Source organism: Trematomus bernacchii, unplaced genomic scaffold, assembly GCF_902827165.1.
Source record: "Trematomus bernacchii unplaced genomic scaffold, fTreBer1.1, whole genome shotgun sequence".
In the NCBI taxonomy this organism is placed as follows: domain Eukaryota; kingdom Metazoa; phylum Chordata; class Actinopteri; order Perciformes; family Nototheniidae; genus Trematomus; species Trematomus bernacchii.
In genome coordinates this window covers 10575406-10591605 of record NW_022987720.1, presented here as the reverse complement: position 1 = coordinate 10591605, position 16200 = coordinate 10575406, and the positions used below count along the sequence as shown (strand labels likewise).

General features: G+C 40.3%; 1 protein-coding gene across 2 annotated transcripts in view; it reads right to left on the bottom strand.

Annotated features, from left to right (window-relative positions):
- The window catches only part of pigq (phosphatidylinositol glycan anchor biosynthesis, class Q), a 31483-nt gene that overhangs the window by 5575 nt on the left and 9708 nt on the right, over positions 1–16200 (bottom strand). For both annotated transcript variants that reach the window (XM_034144253.1, XM_034144252.1), the window contains exons 7-9: positions 16057–16177; positions 15452–15578; positions 14822–14975 (exon numbers count right to left, since the gene is read on the bottom strand). In XM_034144253.1, coding sequence (XP_034000144.1) covers positions 14822–14975; positions 15452–15578; positions 16057–16177 — 402 coding nt within the window. The remainder of the gene's footprint in view (positions 1–14821; positions 14976–15451; positions 15579–16056; positions 16178–16200) is intronic.

The following is a 16200-nucleotide window of genomic DNA, read 5'->3' as shown; positions in this document are numbered from 1 at the left end:
AAAATAAAAAAATATTTTGGCACAGCCCAACAAAAAATATGTTCTCATTCTAGATCAGGGGTGGGCAATTATTTTTTACAAGGGGCCACTTCAGAAACTCGAGCTGTGTTGGGGGGCCGAATCAAAAATAAGTTGAACTTAATTCTGCTCAATATACCAATACTGAAAAGGTGTTTTACAGTATGTTAAAGATAAGAAATGAATCAGCTTTATACAAAAAGAAATGAGTGCTTTTGATTTTTGTTTTTCAGTTCATTTTACTTGTTCAGTGAGAAAAATCCAGTCTGTCTTGGGCTTGAACAAGTGCACGGAAATCTGGTTCAATGTCTGAGGTGGATATGCGAAGGACAGCTGAGAGGTGATCATCAGTGATAGAGGATCTGTATCTGGATTTGTTGAACTTCATCACTGAGAATGTCTGTTCACATATGTAGGTAGATCCAAAGAGGACCATCATCTTCTGAGCATGTCTCCTGATGTGTGGAAAGTTCTCCTCTTTCAGGGAAGAGTAAAACTCAGGCAGTGAGACTGACCTAAAGTGCTCTGACAGAAGTGTGTCAGACTGCAGGTCAATGAGTTCAAGCTGAACATCACTGGGTGCATCATCCACATGGCATGTAAATGGGGAAAATATCATGTTCATTTCATTCTCAACTGTTTTGAAGTCTTTAAATCGCCTTGAAAACTCACCATGCAGTGCTTCTAACATGGATGAGTACCTCTGGAGGTGATCAGCTGATGGTGTGGCTTCCTTCAGTGTTGGCAAGTGCGTGAGAATGTTGTCCTCCATTTGGCTTGAGAGAAGCTGCAGCTTTCTCATGAAAGCCTTCACTGCACTGTACATGTCATGCACAAAAAGGCCCTTGCCTTGCAGTTTGACATTTAGTTCACTCATTAGTGCAGTCACATCTACAGCAAAACCAAGGTCTGCCATCCAGTCTGCATCTGAAAGCTGTGGGATGTCGTTTCCTTTCTTCACACAGAAGTCTTGAATCTCTTCTCTCAGGTCCCCTACTCTTTTCAGCACTTTGCCCAGGCTGAGCCACCTGACAGCTGCATGGTAGGGTATGTCACGATGTTCAGTCTCACTTTCCTCCAAAAGTGCAACAAACTGTCTGTGATTCAATGCTCTTGCCCTGATGAAGTTAACTATTTTAGTTACAACATCAACAACATGGTTAATTTTTAACACTGACTTACACAACACTTCCTGATGTATAATACAATGCAAAAATACCTATTTCTGCTCAGGGTTAATTTCTGTCACTTTATCCTGCATTCTCTTCAATAGTCCAACATTTTTCCCTGTCAGATTTGGACAACCATCCGTTGTCACGCCTGTCAGCTTGTCCCATTTCAGTCCCAACTTTTCCACACATGCATTTACCTCCGTGAACAAATCACTCCCTGTTGTTGTACCTTTCATTGATTGCATGGCTGCCAGCTCCTCCGTGATTTTGAAGTCTGTAGTTATCCCACGTAGGAAGATGAGTAGCTGGGCAGTGTCACGTACATCGCAGCTCTCATCCAAAGCCAAGGAAAAAAAGTCAAAGTTGACCGCTCTGTTCTGCAGCTGAAGCTCCAGATTTCCCGCGATGTCCTCAATTCTCCTCGTAACAGTGCGTCGGGAGAGCGGCACTTTCTCAAATGCCTCCTTTTTCTCCGGGCATATTAGTGTCCAACAAACACTCCTTAATGAACTCTTCGTCCGAAAACGGTTAACTTTTAAGACATAACTCGTCTTGACAGCTGCATCTCTGGATGTGGAATGTTTTGTGAAAATGTGTTGTTGGCTTTGCAGCTTAGCTAGCAAAGCATCCGACCCCTTTGCCCGCTCTTCCTCAGACAGGTTCTTGTATTTATCTGCGTGTTTGGTAGCATAGTGGCGACTCAAATTGTACTCCTTGAACACAGCGACCTGCGCACCACAAACTAAACACACAGCTTTACCTTTCACTTCTGTAAATAAATACTTAGCGGTCCATGTCTTGTTGAAAATGCGGCATTCAGTATCGATCTTTCTTTTTTTCCCCTTAGCGGACATTTCGAGGACTAGCCGGCCAGCATCACTCGTAGCTGTTACGGCATAAGCGTTTACGTAAATAAATAAAAAAAACAGCAGCTTCCTTTTCAAAATAAAAGCAACACAGTTAGAAAAGTATTTACGCCATGCAAGCAATACAGCTGTGTTGCTTTTATTTTGAAAAGGTTGCTGTTTTTTTTCATTTTGTTGTAATTTATGATCAACCTCACACGGGCCGGCCAAGGCCGGCCAACGGGCAGGATGTGGCCCGCGGGCCGTAAAATGCCCACCCCTGTTCTAGATGTAAGCTAGTTCATATATTTTTTTAAATAAAGACACGTTTTCTAAAGATTTTTCTGATTATTATGAAACATGTATGAACATGGATAGTTATTACTAATTCTCTCCCATGTAGAAACTGCATGGTGACCGCAGCAGGAGATATTTTTAGGTCCATGCATACACATTTAATAATCCACTCTGACAAAGGCTTCTCAAACTAAATCTGAAAACAGACCCTCGCACAAATGTAGGAGCTGCTGGGGCATAAATATGCAGAAAGAAAGTGGGTAATATTTCATTATGCACCACAGCTAGGGAGCTCAGCTATCTTTAGAGCAAATGCATAATTTAGTCAATCCTGTCCTCCAACACCAAGACTATTATCACAGCGCTCTGCCTTCCATCACACCACGCAGCAGACCGCCACATCTACGGCTTTCATTCAGATACAATTGATGGAAATCAAAAAGGAGGGGAGTGTACCTGAGAGTCAAATACACATTCAATTATACAGATTTATAATTTATTCTCCAAACAAGATCTGCCAGTAGGGACATGTTCCGGCATGCCTTTACATGCCCCGACATGTTCTGAGATTAAAAAGGAAGATTAAAAGGGTGGGACAAACTATTTTTAGATTTTTAATGATGCACCAGGATATTTATAAATGTCATATTTTTTCATAGACTTTAAGCAACCATCTGAGCTTTTTTTTAAACCAGATTATACAGAAGTAAAAGTTCCACAATTTAGACAAACATGATGCTAAAAATGATGATGTTTGTATAATATTTAAAAAGGCCCTATAATGCTATTTTGGGGGTTTTCCCTTGCCTGTCGTGTGTTTTATAGATTTTGTGCATGTAAATGTTCTGTTTCTCCCCCCCCCCCTCCCCCCTGCCTGAAACGCCTCCATTGGACTCCTTTTTTTTTTTACTTCTGTAACATAGTGACATCACTTCCTTACACTCACGCCGCTATTCGCTAGAACTCCAAGGCATTGTTTGTAATAGACTAAGGGGCGGGACATCTCTAAGCGGTTTACCAATCATAATAGATCTGTCCAGCTAACCAATCAGAGCAGACTGGGCTCTGGAAAAATAATTGCCATAAATGAATCAATAAGTCATTTTTCATGCAAATATGGTACAAACGCTGTTTTAAGTCTCTGAAATCTGGATGTATTTTTCTTGCTTTGTTCTATGGTATTTAGGTAAATATCTCTGTGTTTGGACTCACAAACAAGAATGTTAAAGACCTTAAAGATCGCCTTGGACTCTGAAAAACTGGGATCTTTTCAGCTTGCTGGAATTTCAAATATAAATCTGACTTCCTTAGGATCACTGTTAACATTATCATGAGGGCTTATATACATGCATGTCTAAATGTCACACTGTAATGGCGCAAACGCTGCTTTTCAGCTATTAAGAGAGCAGATGTTTCAGATTTACAGAAGTTATTGGCAGCTTAATCTTTGTAAACGTTATTTCTGATCTAGAAAAGCAAACCTCTTGAGCAAACAATCAAAAGAGCCAAAGAACTAAAACAGAGTGAAGGAAACTACTTGATGCACCAAATTATTTTTTAATAACCGTATGACCTAGTTAGGCAGCAGTGACGTAAAACAAAAACATCTTGCTCAGCCAGATGGATTATTCATGTCTTGTAGTGCCATCGACAATTTAAATGATAATAACTATGGTATTCTCTGCTTTCTATGAAGGGAAAACACAGATGTTTTCATTATGCACAACATCACAGTGAGGAAAAAAAGGATCCATTAGTTCCTACTTAAGATGAACTAACTCAAAATAATGAGATAATCCCAATTTTGACAAAGTTTCTCATTATTTATGCTTTGTTTCTCCTCTCAGTGGCAGAGAAGGGTTTACATAAGATTGTTATGAAAGAAATGTCATTTATATTTGACCCTCCTGGTACAGATAGAGGACAGTAATGGTAGTTTTGTGCCCCACATCTCCACTAAGCATGTATATAGATCCTGTTTGTGAATGTCTGTGTTTGGGCCTATGTGTGTAATGTAAAATAAGACCAGAGTGCAGAACTATATTTCCCCTCAGGGATTAATAAACTGCGTCTTAATCTTTAGTTTAAATCTCAACCAAGACTCTAAAAGACGGGTCAATAAGGAACTGTAATTATAATGACTTTACAAGAGGGAAAGAAGAAGAACAAGGTTGGAAAAATACGCCTCCTGCAGGAAGTCATCAGGAACAACCACAACTACAACTAATTACAGGGTATATGCAGGAATCCTGGGTTGCGGTCGAATAATCCAAAAATCAGCTCCTAAATTCTAACCCTATCGTCTATTCCTTGACCTCTGAGTGAAACGTCATGGGGTTAAGGGATAGTGGATAGGAGAATTCAAAAGGACTTAGGAGAAGAGACTGCGGTCCTTTAGAGAATCCGACTGCACTTTCACTATCCGACGTGTTTATGATGCGCCAGCGGAGGTCATAAATGTGCGTCTGCTGCTGTGGGGAAACTACAGTTTTCTATACAGCGGACTACAACATGGATGTTTAATAAGAACGAGGGACTACTGTAAACTCATCTAGAGACTCTGCACCGTGCTCTGATGCTGTTGTTTTATGCTTTATGAACGGGGACAACAGAGAAACATATTCTTCATGACCAAAGTTGGAATTGAAATAAAAAAGGAAAGTGAAACTTATGCTCATCACCCTCTCCCTCCGGTCCACATTAATACAAATGATCCCAATACGTATGACTGTATGAACAGATCTTAAAATCAATACAAATGTATTTATTATAAAAGTTAGTCCTTAACATCTATCACTGTGTATATCACCATTCAAACATCTTTTAAAAGTTGAACAAACCCCACACAGCTCAGTAAAGACTGAAATGTTGACTTTCTTTGATCATTTCAGTAAAAACTAACGTTCATATTTCTCTTTTTGATTATAATACTGATGAACGTTCAAAACAAAGCACTTTGGCAACTTACCACATACGTTTTAAAATGCTTAATAAGCACCGTAACTTTCATGATATAATTTCTCGGTCATAATCGGTTGTTTCCGTGAATGGCCGGATGTTGTGTGACGGCAAATGCTGCGGCTGCAAGGCATTGTGGGGCAGCATTTTCTCCTCTCCTTTCGGTGAGGGAGGTCCAGTGGTTCCTAAGCTAAAGGAGGTTATAAAGGAAGTTTGAAACCTCCTTTCCTTTCATTTAGAGAATTCGAACGGCACTTATCATGGCTGCCACTGAGGGACTTCCGGGTCATTTCACTCCGTTAGGAAGGTTCCTAAGCTAAATGGGCTATTCGACTTCAGCCCTGAAGTCAAATGTAATACCTTTTAAGACCTTTTTTAAGACCCTTTCCATACATTTTAAGACCTCATCGCCACTTTGAGTTTTAACCGGTTACATTGGCGACACACTTTACCTCACATTTACTATATACAGTATTGATTGTCCTTCCTCCTTATCTTCCAACCATTTGGACGCAAACTTGCATTTCCCCATAACGATGTTGTTTAACAACCGGCGTAAACGGACCTACGCGCGCTATCAAGCAGTGAGCGTGCGATGTCCTGTTCAGATGACGTCAAATCCAACGGGATGCCATAAATAAACTACACAGAATCACACTACACACCTACGCAATGATTACATTCAGGCAGACTGTAGAATACAACCTCTTTGGACAATTTATATACTTATTGAAAACAAGCTACAAAATGTAATACCTTGGAAAATGCCGTTTAATACTTTTTAATAGCCTTAATTTTGGCTAAATTGATTTATCAACTTTTAATACTTTTTAAGACCCCGCGGACACCCTGAATTAGAAGCATATTTGAGTGTTTAGAGTCACATTTAATACTGGATGGTGTTGAAATAACTTGGGATTTATCTCGAAAGAACATACAGTACATACTAGGGATGGACCATATTGAATAAAGCTAATATTAATAATGAATACTGTTATAAGTGATATTTTAATTTGCTGCTATATAAACTCCAACATGAAATAATACAGGTATTTTCACTAGATGTCTTGAATGCTCTATTTTTAAATATTTAATTGTTCTTGAATTATGAAGGCGGTTTTGTAGTGGACTGTATCTGCATAGAAAATGTTATAAATAAGAGTTTGAATTCTAACTTTAAATCATTTTAAAGGACTACTTCAGAAATCACTGGTGGCATCAATATGACAATTGCCCTGTACGCATTAAAACATTTCCATACATGCGTTTAAAGGCTTCATAAATAAATAAATGAATCATATATCTGTATTTAAATCAACAATGGAATTTATCTTATCTTAAGGGATTTACATTTTGTTGTTTTTGAATTATTTTGGCATAGTTATATTATTAAGTTATATAACAGAAAGCCAATACATACGTTCATTAAGTCCTGCACTTCAAGTAAAATCACATTTGAAAGGCTCTTGAGTCTATTCTACCATATATCCAAAGATTTTTTACCATATATCCAAAGACTTCTCCAACACAAAACACAGATAAACAGAACAATATAGTGCAAGTAAATAGTAAATACAATAAGAAAATAGTTTTAAAAAGTGAAATAGTGATAGTGGCCCCCGGGTTGTAGTTTGGACCCCCCTGGTGTAAACTAACTACTAATTGGTCTGTGTGTTTCACATGTCTGTCCTCCTGAGTTTATTTTGTGTGTGTGGTGTATCTCCAAGTCACCCTTAAGTTCCATCAATGTAAACAGTTATCCAGGGACCTGCCTCACTTTACAGTGGCCTGCCGTGTAGAAAATAACCCAGCAGCAGGAGCGCATCAAAGCCAGCTTATATTGCTAACAGGGAGGAGAGTCCGGATGGTCTCCTACCAGTAATAAGACCCGATTCGCAGCCTGAGGCAGAAAAACAAGAGCACTTCAGTGAAGAAACACGACTGTTCCGTCTATATATATCTCTGTACTAAATGCCTCATGTTAGTTGGCAGATAAACACATATCTAAGTGGCTCGGGCTGTGCATCGAGGACCAGTGCAGAGCTTGCTCTCTGAAAGTAAAACAAAATCGCAAAACCAAGAATGTACATTTAAGTGAGGTCTGGCAATCTTTTGTAGTGGACTGTCGTATAGGCCTCCACTGCTGTTGCATAAATATTTCATTCATCTAATAAATCTATCATCAATAAACATTTTTTTGTTAAAATTCTGTCAATATATTGTTGTGTCCCGTCAACAAGAGTTCAGTCATGTTTTATGTTTTTGTTTAAGCACCTAGCCTGTTTTTCATGTTTCAGGCTCGAAAATGACATGCCCAAAACAAATGACTACAACTTAACTTCAAAAAGGGTTATATGAATAATTTCTTTTATCAAAGCAAGGTTACATCTGTGAGTTGGATGTAGAAGTGTCAGAATCAATATAAATGTTTTTTATTTTAAAGAAAATTCAGATATTACATAGTAAAAAACTGTAAATTATAGTGTCCGTCCAAAAATTATTTTGTACAGATAGTGAAAACTACCCTTGGATGATGGGTTAGTAGACTAAAAGCTTTAGGAATCCAAAGTACAACATATAATAAGTACCCTGTATCAAGATTGATGCAAAACAAGTGACATTTGACCTTTTTAGAGAGGTTTAGCCAAAACCACTCCACCTCTGAGGTGATTTGGGTGAAAATGTTTTTTTTTCTATATCTCTGGCCCCCCTTGGTCGATTTGGATGGTTGACACCTCTTTCTGACCGTTAGAGCCAATAGAATCGAAGGGGGAGGCCCACATACACACTCATTGTAAAGAGAAAAGGTGGGGGCTGCGCGCATGTAAATGTAAAGCAGAGTGGAGCTACATTCTAGCTCTGGCATTTGGAAACTAAAAAGCAGTTTTATTGCTTATGGATCATCAGAAATAATTTCAAAGAAGGCACAGACACATTGGATGAACCTATGGATTAACTGCAGCATCGTTTTTTTATCGTTTTAATGCCATTGAAGACCAGTTTTGACCAAGCTAAGCCATGTTAGCGTTTCTAGCTACTTAGCTCCACATGTTATGATGTACGCTTTCGTTTATAGCATCGCAAATGTTTATCACTGAGTGTTGAGGAGGGCACCACTAGATTCAGTGTCTCCAGGAGATGCTAATCGAGGGGTTGGCTGTGCATCTAGGATAAGTAATAAGGGAGTTATGAGTGAGTTTAAGTGCCGTTTTAGGTTACATTTTTTCGCTCGTGGCTAATTCAGAGGCTGAGTGCTAGCATTGTGGGGGTTCGCTCAACAACTGAGAGAAGCATCTGCGTACGACATGCAGACATTAAGGAGGGAGAATGCTGACATCAGGGCTAAGTTCCTTGTCCTGGAGAGAGAACATGACAGAGAAAGATGTGATCTCCGCTCTCGCTCTGCGGGCCATGAAGAGATGCCGTCAAGGACAAATGATAGCATTTCTGACAATCAGTTTACCATCACTAATCTACAGTGCATTGTAAATGAGCTCAAAGCAAAGGAGTCAAAGATCAAGATGAGACAAGCCGATCTGGAAGAAGCCCTCAAACAGGAAAAGACAAGAAACTCTGAGCTGCACCTTACTGTTGATCAGATCTCCTCCAGTTTGGACAAAGAAAGGAGCAGGTGTGAGAAGCACCGCGACGAGCTTCAAGAAGCTTTGAAGAAGCAGATCACAACTCTGGAGGAAAACAACAAATTGACCTTGTCTCTGCAGAAGGCTCAGGAAACCTTCCCCAGGCTTCAGGAAAAACAACGTGCAGAGACAAACTACAACTTTGGAGACATCCATGACACCGAGTTCAGGCTCAGGGAGCAGAAAGATTCCCTGGATGAGAGCAATAAGGCGCTGTACCACCTGCAGCAGGAGTACACCAATCTGGGGAGGAGGCACTGCGACATCAACGCTGAGTATCGTGAGCTGCTCAGGACTCACACCGCCCTCCAAGTCAGACATGAGAGGCTCAGCTATGCTCAAGGAAACCCACGCCCAGACTTCAGTCCATATCTCTTCCAGTCAAATTGTGCAGCACACTAGAAAATGATCCTCCAAGGACATTTTGAGTGTGAGACTGGCACCGACGCAAATATGTTTTTTAGTTATAATTTTGAATGTTTTATTTTTTTAAATGTATTATCTTTTTTATTTTCACACTACATCTGTTGCACGTCTGTCCACTATTGCTTTCCCCTATGTTTTTTCCATTTGTCCACACGGTAACTGTCAGGTTTCTTTGGAAATTGTTCCTTGTCCGATGTGAGGGTCTAAGGACAGAGGGTGTCTTTTTATGATATTTATATTCTGTACGAACTGTAAAGTCCCCCGAGATAAATGTAAAATGAGTGATATTGGGCCATACAAATAAACCTCAAAGCCTCAAAGAAGATCCAGAGCCAACAGAAAGAGCTGTCTGAGAAGAATCTGGCTTTAGAAGAGAGCCTGACAGCCGAGAAACTCCCAAGGTCGTCTCTCAAAAGTGAGATTTGAGAAGATGGTTGGAAAGCAGGCGTCAGCTGGACCTCTTTCAATCCTCACTAAACTCCTAAGGTCGTCTCTCAAAAGTGAGAAGAAGCGATCACAAATGATCCGTTGTCAAAGTCCCAGGAAATGTGAAGTTTAGCCAACAATCTGGTCCTTTGAGTAGCTTTAGTGGTGATATTACTAATACCACATTATTGTTGTTATTACAGTGGTATAGTTGTCTCTTTGTAGGACACTGATTTAAATTATTCTTAAACTATGATTTTTTTTTATGCTGTGTATGTAATTTGTTATATGTAGTGTTGTCTTTTATCTGGACCCTGAGTCTGTAATAACTTTTTTTTTTTTATTGATTATATGCTTATGTTTATGTTTGTCAATTTTCTTTAATCAATAAATGTTGAGTCATCAACCATTAAAATGTCAAGAATTTGTGATGGATGTTTTTCTGAAAGTGGCATAGTGCAACAACATTTGCTGCCCAGTGTTCAAATGAATATAATTGTGCACCAGACTAAGAAGACATTTTAATAAAAATATCGGTTGAATTCAGCCTTCAGTTTCTTGTTGGTGTCTATCTACGCCGGGATCCTGAGTCGTGGCTGATCCTGTTGCTGTGGTCCTGGATCCTGAGTCCTGAGTCCTGCATCCTGAGTCCTGGACTTCGAGTCGTGGCTGAACCTGTCTCTGCGGTCCTGCCTGACTCTCATCATACTACTTCCCTGATGGCTCCCACAGGATTGTTGACATCCTCGTGGATTCATCTTCTTATTATAGACACATGCATTTCCAAACATTTGGACTACCTACGCTGTAAAATGTATTATCTCTTCGATTTACACACGGCATCTATTGCACGTCTGTCCGTCCTGGGAGAGGGATCCCTCCTCTGTTGCTCTCCCTGAGGTTTCTCCCATGTTCCCCTTTAAACTGTGGGGTTTCTCTGGAAGTTTTTCCTTGTACGATGTGAGGGTCTAAGGACAGAGGGGGTCGTATTGTCATACTGATATTCTGTACAAACTGTGAAGTCCACTGAGACTAATGTAACATTTGTGATATTGGGCTATATAAATAAACATTGATTGACTGATTGATTCAGTGAGCAAATCTCTACATCTACATTTCCGAGGAAAATATTTCTGTACATGTTTTGTTTTAAAGGTCACCTATCATGGTGTTTTTAGGCAATAGCATAGGTCTTAGATATATGAAAATATATAAAAAACATGTCTATGAAGTGTTTTGCTCAAAATACCAAACAGATCACCCATTCTAGCCATGCCTCATATCCCTCTATTTCACTTCCTGTTTCAAAAGTGCTGATTCTGGGTATAAAGCTTTAAAAAATAAAAATATTGATACAAAATAAAAAAAGAGGGGTGGAGCTTATGCGGGAGATTCTACCGGCAGATTCTGCGGTGATGAAACGCCATATCATGGATTATCAAGGGTTATTTCTGAAACAGTATGGAGCTCAAAGGCTTTCTCTCTTGCCGGTTAAACCACAAGGTGAGTTCCTTTTTATTTCCTGCTTCTTCACACACATGCTCTCCAGTACAGGTTAGCTCTGAGTGTTAGCGATGCTAATGTAAACACCGACCATATTACGTCCAAAACAGTCGGGCATTGTTTCTGATAGCAACTTTTCTGATAGTGCCGTGGGTCCGCGGCCGATATGACGTCAAACCGCCGCAAATCTGGATCAGCTCCGTTGTACCTCAGTTTTTAGAGATTTGGGTACGGAGGAAAAGAGAGAGGGTTTTATTTTCTGACGCTGCGTGAGTCTCCTGACACACCGGGGACACATAGTTATGTATAAAAGACATCAAAAAGTGCATTTTGCATGATAGGTCCCCTTTAAAATAACTGCCATGTGTGGAAAAAACTAAAATAAAAAAATGTTAAAAGGAAGAAAGAAGAAACCAAGATATTTAGGATAGAGAATGTGTCCTCTGCTGTGCATTGAAATAACAGATGCATGAAATTAAAAACACAACTCAGTGGAAACCATGTCCCCCACGTGGCTTAACCTCTCCTTTCACTGATTTAATATCAAACTGTGTCCTTCAGGAGCAAACAACAGAAGAAGATGCATTTATTATTTATATAAAACACAGTGTCCTGCAGCGGGGGGGAGAGTGTCCTTTCAAACACTATTAAAGAAACACATGTGGTCGATCACAGAACCCAGTTTGTATATATAATGAGGATACTGAGGGGTTCGTTTAGCATGAAACACTTGAAATAACTAACGGATAAGTTAACAAAGAAAGTAGAAAGAAAGGGAGGTCATAGAAAACTATTTCTTCTAAAAAGTGAGCAATGATTGAGGCTGCTTTTACACGGGAACGTTTGCGTTTATGCACAGTATGCGTTTTCAAAAAAGTCTTCCGTTCACATGCATTCGTTTCATTTAACGTGTCTGTTCAAACGAGACCGCTGGAAACGCTGTAGTACATATGCCGGGACTGTAAGTGGCGCTGTAACTTCCGCCACAAAATACACCAAAAGCAGTGAAGAAGACCCCGGAGCAGCCCGGAGCAATGTTGCCATGGCTACCCTTCTGTTTATGCCCCGCGGTGGATTTAGCAACATGTAGTAGTTCATGTAATTCTCCATGTCCACTTGTTGCTGATGGTTGTGGTAGAGGAGCTGTAGATGTTGCACTAACATCTGTAGCATGGTCAGTAGCAGTAGCACTAGCAGTAGCTACTGACAGTAGCTACTGGCCATGCTACAGCAGTGAGCAGCAGAGGCGGGGAGAGGCGGGGCTATCGTTATTTTTTCAGGAAATATTCGTATAGAGGCGATTACACGGACTCGTTTGACCCCCCAGAGCGTTTCGTTTGCAAATCTATCCACCTTGGGACCCGTTATCGTTTGTGGGGTCCGTTTGTTACGGCCTCGTGTAAATAATAGGGCTATACGCAAGAGAAACTATGCAGATACAAGCCGTTTCGTTCTCGTGTAAATGTGGTCTGAGAGTCAGAGCTAAACCTTTCAGATGTGTGTATCTCACTCTGCTCTGTGACTTTCACTCATGTACCTTTGTTATTCATGTTTTATTATCTTTTGCTTGAAATGAGTGTTTTTAAATGCCATTTTATAAACATGTTTCTTAATGCTCTTAATGTCTTTCATTTTTGTAAAGCACTTTGAATTGCCTTGTGTTGAAAGGTGCTATATGAATAAACTTGCCTTGCTGCACATCTAGAAACTAAAACAAAGCCAAGAGTAATATTTGGAGCGGATGAAAACTAGTGAAAAGAAATGTCAGCCGTCTCAAAGCTCTACCTGATGATTAGGAAAACATAAGATAAGATACGATAAGATGTACTTTATTGATCCCAATGTGGGAAATGTTTGCATTGAAGCAGCATAAAGAACAAGTCATTGCACATAAGTAGAAATAAAAAAGTAAACATTAACATACGTGTTGTTTTAAGAAAACCATGTTTAGGACAAATGTGACTGTTAAGAAGTCAAGGCAGGAAAACGTGCAGCATCTTCAGAAACGATGCAAATATAAGAACAGAAATGTGCCAAAACACATGAAGATGAAGAGAAGTCTTCACCAACGCCAGGAAACACGCTCAGCGTTTACTAAAAGCGCTGCGTGAATGAAACACTGCTTTATAGTTGCATCGTTTTTTTAAGCTGTTTTTGACCGTTGTGGCGTTGTTGCGTTTCAAATTTGAAAAACACTCGACTGTACGATCAAGTTATTGCTGGTTTTTATTCAGCAAGCCATTTTTGTCATTCTTGTGTTTACAGGAGCAGCAGAGAGCTGGTGTGTGTGTGTGTGTGTGTGTGTGTGCTCACACTGTTCTGTCTGGAGACATGTGAACACACACACACACACACACACACACACACACACACACACACACACACACACACACACACACACACACACACACACACACACACACACACACACACACACACACACACACACACACACACACACACACACACACACACACACACACACACACACACACACACACACACACACACACACACACACACACACACACACACACACACACACACACACACACACACACACACACACACACACACACACACACACACACACACACACACACACACACACACACACACACACACACACACACACACACCAAAGTCTTCTGCTATTTTTGGCCCTGATTCATTCACGTAGGATGTTACTCGCTGTGTTTTACGTCTCTCAGCGATGGCCACCAGGCAGGAAGTGTGGCGTGCAAAGACGCTGACCAGCTGACCTCTCTTTCAAGAGTTCAATAATAACAATGCAATATAACTGAAAGACTTGGAATAAGAGGCAACTTTGCAGTGTCTTAAAAAGGTTTGTGTTGTCCCAAGTTAACTTTTTTTTAAATGATACTTTGCACGTGTCTCACAGGAAGCAAAAACACTTCAGTTCTCAATTACCACATCCACACAAAAGTATTTAATCTGCATTAAGAGGCTCTGTCACCCTTTCACTGTGTGTTCTATAGGTCTGTGTGCATGTTCATGGTCTGCAAAGGCTGCAATCCTACAGTAAATGCACACAATAACATGAAGATGAGCAGAATATGCTCTTTACAAAACACACTAATCAACAGTGACATGTGACAAACCGTATTGCAGTATTTTAAGTCAGAAAAAGTCAAAATAACTACTAAAAATGAGCTTTATACTTCAAACCTTATAACAGATATTTGGAAGTTAAGACATGAATTATCCCTTTCTAGTTTTTATTTAAATAAGAGTGTACTCCTATTCTCCTAAATAAAATAAAAGTCCTAAGCCAAATGGAAGAAGAGGGGGAAGGGGGGGGGAAGAGGACTAGAGTGAAAAGATGAGTTTTAAGGGCTTTCAGTTATTATGGCCGAACACCTTCCTCCCCTAGCTCTTCACTCACTGTTACATGCTTTAACAGAGCCCCTTGTTCTTATTGTCACAGCGGTAAAAAGGCAGAACATGAGCTAGCTGTGGAGCTAGCTGTGGAGCTAGCTGTGGAGCTAGCTGTGGAGCTGTGCTGAGGCCTCACCTGGCTCCGTACACGTAGAAGCAGTAGATGTGGAAGGTGAGCAGGGCCACCATGTCGGAGAGCAGCGAGAGGGCGAAGGTCAGGCCGAAGCAGGCCGACAGACCCCCGTACCACAGGATGCCCTCGATGAAGGGGGACATCAGGTGGATGTAGCCTGGAAAGGAGATGATGCATCAGGGAGAATGAAAGCCTCTCACGGCCAGGAGCAGAGATGTTGCTTATATCTTTCTTTGGCATGGAAGTGATCAGCACGGTCAAAAAGTCTACCATGATTATTTAATGCTTCATCATTTCCAGAGCAACGGATATTTACATTATTAAATATCGGCATATTTCTTGCTCATTGGTATTTCTTAAAATCTTTCATTTAGGGTAAGGGTCCAGGGACAACAACCAAAGCTGGAGACAGGATTGTTTATTTTTTATTTAATTGTATTGATTAATTTTGGTTAACATGAGTGATGGTGTAGTTAAAACACCACAATGTTGAAAATCAAGCCTTTTAGAAGGAGTATATTAAAATATTAAAATAACCTTTGCATCCTAACGGTTAATATGAACTATTTTCCAAACTGTGAAGTCTTTGTATCAGTAATTGTCAAAGCCCTGTGTGTGTGTGTTGAGACTCACTGATCCAGAGGTGGATGTGGTAGAGGAAGAAGCGGCCCAGCACCTGGTCCAGGGCCCGGTTCATCTTCAGCCCGGCAGGAGCTCCCATCAGCCACTGCAGCAGCTCCTCCAGCTCTTTGGCCACGTGCTGAGGAGGAACCAGAGGGAACATTTTCAGTTTTTATTCTCCAAATATCTGGAACAAAATTCCAGAAAAATGCAACTGTCTCGTGTTGTAAAATCAAGGCTGAAGACATTTCTGTTTCCCGTCTTTCATTAGATCAAACAACTATTCACGCTTAGAGAAAACTGTACATTTTATTATTGTTTATTTGACCTGTCATATTGTATTTAAGCTTATATTCTCTTGGCTTATTAATGACTGTTTGAATTGTATTTTAATGTCCTTTCATGATGTGTTTCTCTTTCTTGTGTTATACAAGATCATGCTTTTTAATGTAATTTTGTAAGCACACTTGTATTTTCAAAGACTTACATTAAAATGTCAAGGTTTATTAGGTAATTTACTTCACCCAAACCTTCTTGCGTTAACTTAAAAAGCCTTGTTTATGTAATTCAGCCATTTAGGACTTAAACATCTGATCTGATCTGTGTCACACACTCACGTCGGCTGCAGGCACCAGTGTGTTGGCTAACATGCTGATGTGGTTGTCTTTGTACAGCCACCACATGAGCAGCATGCCGAGAGCCACGTCCAGCAGCACCGACACCACCATGTTCGCCTTCCTGGAAACACACGGAGAGACAAT